The following is a 12,490-nucleotide window of genomic DNA, read 5'->3' as shown; positions in this document are numbered from 1 at the left end:
TCTGTTATTCCTGATTGTGCTCATCAATCAAGATTGTTATCAGTTTGTACCTTTTTGTTCACGTAAACATTTTCTCAGAAATTATTTTTAAAAAAAATCATACTGACAGAGAAGTCTTCATATCTCCATTTTAGAAATCTCTGGATGCAAAATTTTCAACATGTCGCACCAAACATGTGGGTTCAAATAAATCTTGATTCCTTTTCAATTGTTTTCCGAATTATTTACCTAGAAGAAAATTCATACACATGCTTCATATTCAACATCTGAGCTTTTAAATACATATTCTTTTTCATCATTATATTATACTCAAGTACGTCAGCTGTCGGAGAAATTTCTTTGATAGGGATTAATATATTAGTCAATTATTGAAGAGCATTGAACACACACAATCAATAGTATAATGACAAAATGTAGAGGCAAACTTTAGTTTGAAATTTCTAACCAGACACATTGGATCGCCTAATCTTATCTTATACTACTATTAGAATGTATCTTAAATTAAAAAGACTGAGATAATTTTCTCACATGAGTTCTTCTGAATTTTTAAAGATTTTTTGTCATATGCTCAGTAAATAATATATAAGAAAAAAATACACCGATTTAAGATTACAAAAGGTTTCACAATGCTGTAAAAGTTTTTCCATATTTTATAAAATATTAGATTCTCATACTAGAAGCACTCTCTCTCTCTCTCTCTCTCTCTCTCTCTCTCTCTCTCTCTCTCTATATATATATATATATACTAGAAAATAGAACCTCGCTTCACACGATTTTGAAAAAAAAATTTAATATTACCATTTTTTCTTACTTTACACTTGATGAAACTGATAAAAAATATGAATTGATTTTTTTTAAAGATGAGGCAGCCTTCTAAAAAATAAAAAAAAAACTATTAGCCAGCAATACAAATAAAGAAGCAACGCAAGATAAAGAATAAAATGAGAGAATATATTATAGAGTGATTTTATTCATTCCAATTGTGTGTGTACAAAACAAAAAGATGAGCTCTCCTTTTATAGTTACATAATCACTCCATGAAATTAATGAAAATTTATGGATCATAATTCTTTGTGAGATAGTGGGAGTTATAGGGAAGCTAAAGGTTGCTAATGGGAGATAGTGGGGAGACTAAGAGATATATGTTATGAACATCTACATTTATTTTAATAAATTCATAACACTCCCCCTTGGATGTTCATTACAAAGAATATACCTCATTAAAACTTTTACATAATTGTTATTGTATAATAACAATCAAATTAATTATGAGAAGATGAAAAGCCAAATCTGAAAGAAAATTTCTCTATTTATTAGATAATAGAGAATATAAAAAGATGAGAAATAATGATGCCACATCACCTCCTCAAATCACAACTTTATATATATATATATATATATATATATATATATATATATATATAGATAGATGGATATAGATATAGATAGTTCCCAAGGCTGGCTGAATGATTATTTCTTTTAAAAAAAGTAACTTTATTTAATTAGACACCCGAATTTAATTATTCAAAGAAATAAAGAGTTAAACAATTGATTGGTATTTGTACGCCCCTCTACCTTTTAAATAAATATATTAGAAAAAACACCTCAATACATATAGCAATTAAAAGAATAAGACTAGATAGCTGCTGCAGAGCTTCACCCTATTAAAACAGACGAAAGAATACAAATCTCAACATCACAGCTAAATCATCACGACTAGAGATATAGTCTCCACAGATCCAAACATAGTCAAAATGTTAAGATATTAGAATTACAATATTTTATCGCGTTCAACTCCATAATGTAATCATATGGTCTTCTTTCATTTCTATTGTAACTCTTTTCAACATGCAATTGCTACAATTTTGTACTTGGTAAAAGAAAAAAAAAGATAAATTTTATATCACCACCTGGTGAAATGATATAATCTTTAAAATATTTCTAAATTATTTTAAACTTTAACTTATCCCTATTTTTATTTAAAAGATGAAGAAAAAATGAGGTGAGTTGATTTTTTTTTTCCCTTACAAAAATAGGAATAACTTAATGTTTATAATAATTTATACATTTTTTTTTAGGATTGTCATTTTTAGAGCGAAAATCCAAAATTAACCCGGAAGAAAATTCAAAGAATCTAATGGCTGACAAAGACAAGTACTATGTAAACCACAAAGTAATGACGATTGGAACTGTACAATTAATCATTATATTTGTGAATCGATACAAGTAGAGAAGAGGAAACAGATAAGACAGATCATTCCTAACCCAACTAATTCAAAAACACTAAAAATCAAAAAAGCCGGCCAAATTTGTTATTACTAGGAACATAAATCATAATCAACGACTCGAAGTCTCCCAAAGCACAACAATCCAAGCAACTAAATTTTGCTTTTTACTCTGGTCATTATTTATACACCGTGCTGACACATTGCATAGCCAAGTTAAGCAGGCAAAATTAAAAATGAAGAAAATTATAGCACTATTTTCATGGCTACTAATCTCTACTTGCTTTTTGACATTACTTACAGAATTCGCTGAATCAAATCATCAGGCTGATAATCTTTACAGATTGATCAAGTCCAAGAGGTTGAAAAATCGTTCTCAGGCTGAATTGAAAGCTGATGATGAAGAGTATTATTATTCAGCTACTAAAACTTACATTAATCCTCAGCAATATGATTTAATGCTAGCCAACAAGATAAAATGGTTGCCTGGCCAGCCTGACGGTGTTGATTTCGACCAATATGCTGGCTATGTAACCGTTGATCCCAAGACCGGACGTTCGCTCTTCTACTACTTTGCTGAATCCCCACAGAATTCATCCACCAACCCTTTGTTGTTGTGGCTCAATGGAGGTGTATATATATATTATATATATGTGTCAACTTCTGTTTTTGTACATTCATTTTCTCTGTCATGTTTTATTATTATTATGATTTTTAATTCTTCTATATTTAAAAACTAACGCGGCATAGCAGTATTGGTTAGATGAGGTGGCTTCTTGACAAAATGCTTTGAATTATCATTGATAGGACCAGGATGTTCCTCACTGGGATATGGAGCCATGAGCGAATTAGGACCTTTCAGAGTCAATAAAGATGGCAAAACGCTTTTCAGGAACAATTACGCATGGAACAATGGTGATAAAACTTAATATATAAGATCTTTTTATGCATTAAATCAACATAGCTTTTCTCTTGCAGGCACCCCACGAGTTATAATTTGTCGATTTGCATTTTGGCGGCCATAATTTGATACCAGCCTAGAATTATAAATGTTCATGATGAAAATTCGCACGTTATAATTTACGGATGCCTATACCATAGAATTCTTTTTAAATTAGTTTTATATATGCATCCTCGTATGGTTTACAAACGATTTTCGTACGCAGTGGCAAACGTGGTATTCCTAGAATCTCCAGCTGGGGTGGGATTTTCGTACTCAAGTACAAAATCAGACTATGAGCTTAATGGTGATAAATTGACTGCACAAGATTCCTATACTTTTCTTGTCAACTGGCTTGAAAGGTTCCCGCAATACAAAACGAGGGATTTTTACATAGCCGGCGAGAGCTATGCCGGCCACTATGTGCCACAGCTTGCATATACAATTCTTCTCAACAACAAAAACACAAAAAATACTGTTATCAACCTCAAAGGAATTGCTGTGAGTTTATGTATTAAATTGTTAAATTATTAGCTTTTTAATTTAATTGGGTATTACTTTCATGGGATATAATATATGTATATATTTATGTTTCAGATAGGGAATGCATTGATTGATGGTCCTACAAGGTCTATGGGTGTATACGAAAACCTGTGGACTCATGCATTGAACTCGGACCATACCCACAAAGGAATTTTCACATACTGTGATTTTGCAAGAGAAGGCAATGATACTAAAGAATGCGAAACCTTCCTTGAAAAAGCCTCTGATGAGATCGGTGATATCGATATTTATAACATTTACGCTCCAATTTGCATTAACCCTGCTTTCCAAAATGGTTCTATTGGTTCTGTAAGTTTTCCTTAATTTGATTTTTTTTTTCGGTGTATTAATCCTTAATTTGATTATTAATTGCATGTGATTGTTCAGAACTTGTCTTATACACATGTATCTTTTACCTTTCTTTCAATCAGGTTTATAACTATGACCCTTGCACCGACTACTACGTGGAGGCATATTTAAATGCTCGAGAAGTACAAACAGTCCTTCATGTAAAGCCCACTAATTGGACCGCATGCAGGTACGTATACCGAATGCAATTCAAATATACATTAAAAACTTTTGTACCAATTTAATTCAATTTTGTCAAGAAAAAAGATGGCGGCACCGGTGTTGTTTAGCTAGAGACATGGTCCGAAGACTCCCTTTGCATAAAATACTCTCATAGAGTTTTTCTTGGAATACACATACTTCTTTTTATCACGTTAAAAAATAGTCACAAAGGCTCTTAAAGTTTGTCTAATAGAGAGTTTGTGAGTTCCAATTGAAAGAAATCTGTATTTGGTTCCAGTGATTATTTCACCAAGTAGTCAGGGAGGTGTACGTTGTCGTTTTCCCGTTTTCAATCAACATATATAAATTAATCTGTCGTTGAATTTACATACTGCAGCAATTTATTTAACTGGACGGACAGTCCCTCAACAGTCCTACCCACTATCAAGAATCTCATCGCAAGTGGTATCAGAGTTTGGATTTACAGGTAATTCAACTCAAGATGGGGTCATATTAATTTGTATAACATTTAAGAGAAATAGTCACCCAGCATAGATTAATTGACATACATATACATTTTTTTTTTTTTGGGGTACATATATATCAGCGGTGATGTAGATGGAATTGTACCTACTACAGCATCTAGATACTCAATTAACGCCCTCAATCTTCCCGTCGAGATTCCTTGGTATCCATGGTATACCAATGATGAGGTACTAAAGCAAGTCTTACGATATTTTACACGACTTCAAGCCTAAAATTTTAAGTTTTCATTTATAATTAGCTGACGGGTTGAGAACTCGATGAAATTTAATTTGATGGCAACAGGTTGGAGGGTACGTAGAGGCATACCAAGGATTGACATTAGTTACAGTGAGAGGAGCTGGACACCTTGTTCCAAGCGACCAACCGGAACGTGCACTCACTTTGATCTCTTCATTTCTTCATGGAATTCTCCCTCCCTCTAAACCATGAAAATGAGGAAGATCAATTAAAGTAACAGCTACAGCTAGCTTCGCTTCAATTTGCTCCCATGCTTTTTTCAATATTAAATGACGTTCTTGCTCCAATGTCTGGATCCTGTTGTTCTGTGAACTCATCTCTGTTAAGTAGAAGTTGATCATTTGTTGTTATCAATGTATTTTTATCGCAATCTTTTATTTGATCCAATCAGTCCAACCTCGAACGCATGAATGGAAGCAAATATTCCATGTGATTTGACAAACTTGAACGTACAAATATCTTTTTTTGGCGGATAAAATACCTACGTTCCCCCGATTATTTTATCAAAAGTAAAATTAATTGTACCCTTCTCATTTATTTATTAAATTTTCAATATTTAATAAGTAAAATGTATTAAAACGAAATTTAAAAAAAAAAAAAACAGCTAAAGTCACTGGCAATCTTCATTGGGAATTTGAAAGTTACAGGCAATCTTTGTGGGGAACATTGAAAGCTACCTGATGACTATACTTTTGACATTAATGTTGGGGCAAAGCTTATCTTACATTAGCTGAATGTTACAGTTATAAATTTTTAAATTCTTAAAAAAAAAAATAATTATTAAAAAGGTTAATAAGTTTTAAAGTTTTACTTTACACTCCAAGCTGCAAGATTTCAATTTTTTTGAAGTTCTTCATTTATATTTATAGCAAAGTTAGTACCAAATTGCTCAACAATTTTTTCTATTTTATTTAATTGGATCTCTAATCTGTTTAATTTTATATTTATTGAGTTTTTATTCATTATATTAATAATCTCTTGGTTTAATATATTATGATCTTTAATGTTGAAGTCTTTTATAAATTGTTTAACTTTATTAAATTTTTTACTTAGTTGATCTCTTAACTTTTTAATTTTTTTATATTTTCTTCATTGAAATTATTAATTTCTAATATTTTGTTTACCCTTTCTATATCATTTATAGATAAAATTGGGTTTTCTAATTTATTTAATAAATATAGTGACATTCAATTTAATTGATTATTTCTCCACATGTTTGAATCATTGATAAGATCAAAGACTTGAAAATTTTTCATTAGAAGCTTTGGTAATTTATTCATTGTACCGTCTTTTTAATAATTCATTAGATTTATAAGATATTTATCACATATAATATCTCTTATTATTCATGATACTACATTTAGATTACAAAATTTATGTGACAACATTGATGATATGTATTTAGGATGGAAAATAGATTGAATGTGTGTGTGTGTGTGTGTGTTTTAGAAGAAAAATCTAGTTTATATCTCAAGAAAGAGAAGAAATTATAAATGCAAGTGCAAAAATATATTCAAAATTTGTGGATCTTTATGAATATAATAATAATTTAAATCTTTATAAAAATATGGTAAAAACTTTATAAAATTTTAAAAATAAATGTAGAAAAGATGGATGACAAAACCATTTAATTATAAAAAATCAATGAGGACTTATTTGAAAAAATAGGTAAACATATGATTAGAAACGAAATTTCTGTAAATATCTATCACACCTGCACTTTGTTTTATGTTAAAATTATTTTTATCCATTAGATTTAAGGAATATCAAAATCAATGGCCTATATTCATTGATTGTTAGTTACATTATTTCTAACATAAGCTTTACCGTTATGTTAGACTCCCACTCGTTTGTTTTCACAATCTATCCAAATGTGTCATTATCGGCGTCAAAGGAACTGGTCATAACTTCAGCATGACATTACAAAAAAGTCATAATGTATACATCGGACACTATGAAGGAAGCAACTCCTCCTTCTTCAACAGGTTGGAGGGTGTCCTTCTCCAAAATGGGAAAAGAGAACAAAGAATTGGATGCTGAGAAGCGAAATAACTTTACTTTTTCCCCACCTTTTTTTTTGTTCTTTGTTATAGTCAAAGAAAGAAGCAGCCCCTCATTCTTCAAAATGGGCGGGCCCACCTTCTAGAAGAGTGGTGTCTGCATACCATTTTTGTCACAAATTTAAAGAGAAGGCAGTCAAATTCTTAAGATTAAAGAGTAGATGTTTGGTTTTAGATTTTTTTTTAAAATGATAGATTTAATTTTGACCGATTTTTAATATTAACTTATTAAGTTGTAAATTTGCGCTAAGCCATATCGAATTTTAAATTAAATTTTAGGCCTCCTTTGATTTTAAAATCAATTCTAAACTTGAATTTGATGTATTTAATTAATCCAGTGGGTAAATTTATAATTTTCACTAATTAGATAAAATATTTTATCTGGAATTTTAAGATAACTGGGGGTGGCTGCCCAACATGTCCCTTATGGCTCCCCCACGTGCAATAGTTGACCAAAACGTCCACGGGTGACGAGAATTTTTTTTCTTTTTTTTGAATATGCATATATATATATATATATAAAGTTAAAACCTCACTCACATGGGTTGGGTGGGAATCGGATTACCGTGAGACTAAATCATAAAAAAATTATATAAAAAAGTAAATCTGGTTACAAGTACCACAATTTTTATCCATAATTACTATTCTTACCAAATATGTCCTACCAAATTTTACTTGACAGCAGTGTATGATTTCTTTTAATCCAAACAATATTTGTCTCTACAACACCTCAACAATAGTTGTTTGGGGGTAAATTTGGGTGCTGGTATAGGCCAATCTTTCAATGATACGTGCCAAGAAGAGTCAATTAAGGGAAGTCAATTTGTTTGATTGGGTGTCAGGATAGCTCACAGAGAGATAGGAGATAAGCTTCTTGAGAAAATGACAGTTTCGATAAAATACACAATATCAAAGGGTATTATTGGAAGCTAGATTTTGGTGGTTAGGGTAAGCACGTGAACAATGCACGCCACCATGAAAGAAAACAAAGTATCTTCCTTTGGCTAAGAATAATTGTAATGCCCACTTTTATTGTTTCCTCTTTTACCCTTATTGAGTGTTTGTGTGTGAGTAAAATTTATCAAATTATTTTAAATAAGTTACGTATGTTATTAATTTTTATAAAATAAAAAAAGAGAATTTTCTTAAAATTCACGTTTTCTTCTTTTTTATTTTTTAAAAAGTATTTATTAATTACCAAGTGTTTAAGAGGAAGCCATCTTTTTAAGTGGAAGTCGTCTTTCATTTTCTACGCTGTTACAAACCCTAGAAAAAATAAGAAAGAAACATAAGTCTTTGAAGAAGGAAAAGAAAGTTTTATAACTTCTTTTCTTGGTGTTTGCCTTAAGGTATTAAGTATTTCTTTGACTTGATTTATTTTTATTAATTATTTGCCTTTAATTACTTGTAGTATGATTTGGGTAATATATGTGTGTTTATAATGCTGTGATGAATGAACAGTCTGTATTCTTTGCTTGAAATAATTTTCTTTATTTAGAATCACGTGAAATCATGAAACTAGATATCCTAAGCTTTCCATTGATAGGTTTTGTGTTGAAATTCTTTGAGTATGCAAATTGTTATGGTTTTTCAAAGTTGGATTACTAGTGCTGCAAAATTCTGATTTTCAGCAGCGGTTCTCACTTCTAAAAATTTTTCCGTAAGGTTACACATCCTGAAAAAATTATGGCGATTTTTGTATCAAAAGATATATGTCTCGTATGAGTACATATTTAATTTTGTAATTTATTCATTATGTTTAAATTGTAAAAACAAATCATAACATGTAGATGCTACATATCTAGAAACTATTTTTCGGAATTGCAAAAAGCTAAAACATATCCCAGTTTGGGATTTTATAATGAAATTTCAATCTTTCATATGTCTTTAAAAACTGGAATTGCGATTTTTGGGCATGTAAAATAAAATATATGAATTTTTTGAAATTCTGTCTTCAAATTTGGAATTTTCTGGACAGGTTAGATGTTCTTGGAAATAAAACGCTTTTAAAATAGTTTCGGGCATCCAAAAATTATGAATTTTAATTATATGCTTTTTGAATGTACCTTCTTAGAAAAAAAAAAGAAACATATTATTTTGAGTACTAAAGAATGTAATATGAATTTCCTAAGTGGCAAAGGTCTGTTTTGGTCAATGTTGGGCAGTTTTGTTACTCTGGTGAAAGGTCAATATTCTGACTCGATTTTCACTTGTGCTGATTTTTGTGAAATATTGTATGCAATGCTATGCATGTTCATAGTTCCTCTGTAAATTTTCATGGTTTTCCGACATGTGTATAGGTTATTAAAAATCAGCATGTGCAGGATACTCATGTTTAAGTCTAGAGTACGTATAAGTTTTAAGCTAGTATAAGTGCCTATGATTTAAGGATGGGATTATGTTTAAGGTTAGAGATAATATTGATAAGGATATTTTTATAATGATTATAGGACGTGGGTGAGCTTGTTGGTTTGTTTTTGAAGTATTGAGTTGATTGCTACAGATCGAGGTAAGTAGATTCATGCATGATGTATAACAAATGCAATTTATATCATTAGAATTATGTCTAAATGAAAATTTGTTCAAAATTGATTTCTAAAATATTTAAATGAATTTTGTAAAATAAAAACACTTTTAAATGAATTTTTCTTAAGAAACTAGTTTTCTTAAACAAAATGTTTTCTTAAATAATTTTTTAAAACAATTAAATGATCAAAGAAATGTTATTAAATGTTTAGAAGACTTTAAATGCTATTTATGAAAGGATGTAAGTTGGATTCAAAAATGTTTTGGCTCATAGTCTGCAGTAATATATGTGATGTAAGTGTTATTATGTTAGGTAATATTATGGCCAGCTTGTTGGTATGATGATGATCTTGTGCACAAGAATGTTATGAACAATGCAGAGTATAGTACCCTGAACGAGAAACAATGCGGGGTATAATACTCTGAATGATAAATGATGATGACTACGAGACATGAGCTACCAAATGTTTATATTTTAGTGTTTTAATGAATGTTTTAATGCTTTTAATGCTTTTACATAAATACACCCCTTATGCTAAATGAAGATGTTATTGTAAGATGTTATAAAATATTTAAAGGTATAATGACAAAGGTTTTCAAATATTGTGCATGGATTTGCTTACCAAGTTGATGGCTCACCCATCTTCTCCAATATTTTGTAGATTGATTAGAGATGTGGCATGGGTTCTTAGATGGAGAATTTTTCTTAGTGGATCTTTGGAGTTACTTTAAAGATTAAATTTGGTTAGACTTTTTACTTTGAATTAGAGACTTTTCTTTGGAGATTTTATTTCAGATGTTTTATGTAAGGATTCGGTTGAAGTATGAATAATGATTATTTATCTTAAGGTTTATTAATAAGAATAAACGATGTGAGGTTTCATTTCAATTTTACCCTTGTGTTTTTATGGATAAATTTTTGGGGTGTTACAATAATGGGCTGATAAGAATGAAGATTCTTTAGTTAATTAATGAGAGAAAGCCATGTCAACTGTCTGTTGCTACCCCTTGAAAAGTAGCAGGACCACAAGATTGAGAGGTTGCCACGCCCCCAACTGTGGAGGCAAAAAGGTGGCTAGAGGTTTCCTTACCTCCTAAGCTCATAGTTGTCACCATCAAAGGAAAAAAATACTAAAATACTAAAATAACCTCATTTATAAACGACAAATCAATGAAAAATTTTCAGCTGTCTAAAATTACCAAAAGATCTCAGGAACACTACTATATAAGGCCTATATTTTTAATTTTGAGAGGATAATAAGCTTTATCTCTCTCCTTTGCTCCATCCAACACTAAGCACTTTTTTTCAGATCTAATTTCTTGAGAGGCTACTTCATTTTGTTCTCCCTTCATTTTTATTTCTCCATGGAAGATCTTGGTCACCTCGTCTCTCAAATAAGCTCCTTCATTGTTCTTCTCTTAGAAAACTCTCTAATCTCCATATTACTAACATCTCCCTCATGTTATTATCTACTATAAACAACTTTTAATAAAATTTTATTGATATTGTAAAGCAAATCATATTGGAGATGATTACTCTCATGGATGTAGGCCCAAAGGCCGCACCACATAAAATATCGTACGTTCTATATTGTGTATGATTATCTTCTACTTATTACGATGGTTCTTGATATCTAGATTGTATTTCTTATATGAGTTCAACTGAGTTATACCATGAGCCTCATATAAGTTCTCGAGAGATATCCTCAAATTCACTAAACCTATTCCTTGAGCTCTCTTAAGTTTCTCAAGTCAACTCTCGAAATTAATTCTCAATAGCTCTGCTGAGCACTCCATATCAGTTCACCTCCCAAATTATCACCTCAATTATACCTCTTGCCCAAAATACATCTAGACCCTCAACCAAATCTCCCCTAAAATATAAATTTTATTTGTTTTAATTGGATTTGACCCTAATCCAATGACAAGAACCGCTGAATGGTTCAAATTGGATCTTACCAAAAATCCACTTAAAAGACTAGTTAGTTAGTATAGGTCTGGCCCGTATTTGATCATTGCCTATAACTTTGAGAAGATGAAAAATAGTACTTTAATTTGTACTAATTAAAGGACGAGAGATTAAATATGCTCCAATAGAAGTTATATAACTTCTACAGCATTGAAATCTTTAGAAAGAGATTAGATAACATGCCAAGAGTCAATTCAATCTTCTAGAAAATATATAGCAGAAGATACTATATATTTTTTTATAAAATTGACTGTCGAAAGTGATTTAGAAAGTAATGCTGCATGTATAAATCAAATACATAGTTTTTATACAAATAATGTATTATATGATTTGTCATTTATACATAAGTGGTAAAATTATCACATTAATCATGCAAAATAAAATCAACAACACTTCCACATAACAAATTTTAATTGACGACATATTGCTTGTGATAGAAACTACATATTTTCGATTGTGTAAGTATAGAATTAATAATAAGACAAATATATTATTGACACATGTGTTTTATAAAACTGGCTAGTATTTGATAATTTTAAGAAAATGTACAATCATATATGTGAATTGAAACAAGCAGAAGGGAGGGGGAAAAAACTATGGACAAATAACTGATATTTTTGGACAAATAAATGAATGTCACATGGACAATTACAAGGGTAAAATGGGCACAATACTTGGGGCAATATAAAGATGTTATTTAGAAGAATTTATGTTGGATGCTTCAAAATATTTATGAGAAAGAATAAACTTAGTACAAAAGGAATTAAGGTATTTTTAGAGGGATAAGACGCCAAAAAATAGTATGAGAATGAAAACATACTAAAAATTTTCTGAATTCAACAGAAAAACACCTTACTGACTTATGCATCAAAGTGGGATCACCAAAAACCACTCTTTCCATCCCTATTTCACTATTTTCTTTGTTTGTTACTGC

At 30.4% G+C, this 12,490-nt stretch overlaps 1 protein-coding gene and 1 long non-coding RNA gene across 2 annotated transcripts; both read left to right on the top strand.

Moving 5' to 3' along the window:
* Nucleotides 1–2,428: 2,428 nt before the first annotated feature.
* On the top strand, nucleotides 2,429–5,412 carry LOC102617348 (serine carboxypeptidase 1). The gene is made up of 8 exons (XM_006470093.4): nucleotides 2,429–2,855; nucleotides 3,033–3,140; nucleotides 3,392–3,666; nucleotides 3,763–4,017; nucleotides 4,140–4,246; nucleotides 4,616–4,705; nucleotides 4,826–4,931; nucleotides 5,047–5,412. Exons 1-8 carry the CDS (start codon nucleotides 2,462–2,464, stop codon nucleotides 5,191–5,193), a joined length of 1,482 nt encoding a protein of 493 aa, XP_006470156.2. The 5' UTR covers nucleotides 2,429–2,461; the 3' UTR covers nucleotides 5,194–5,412.
* Nucleotides 5,413–8,315: 2,903 nt separating this feature from the next.
* On the top strand, nucleotides 8,316–10,505 carry LOC127899755 (uncharacterized). The gene is made up of 3 exons (XR_008051766.1): nucleotides 8,316–8,410; nucleotides 9,512–9,570; nucleotides 10,250–10,505. It is a non-coding gene; the product is annotated as an uncharacterized LOC127899755 (long non-coding RNA).
* The last annotated feature ends 1,985 nt before the right edge of the window (nucleotides 10,506–12,490 follow it).

This window comes from Citrus sinensis, chromosome 2 (genome assembly GCF_022201045.2).
Source record: "Citrus sinensis cultivar Valencia sweet orange chromosome 2, DVS_A1.0, whole genome shotgun sequence".
Classification (NCBI taxonomy): domain Eukaryota; kingdom Viridiplantae; phylum Streptophyta; class Magnoliopsida; order Sapindales; family Rutaceae; genus Citrus; species Citrus sinensis.
Note: the sequence above shows the minus strand (reverse complement) of the source record. Positions and strands in the feature narration are given on the sequence as shown.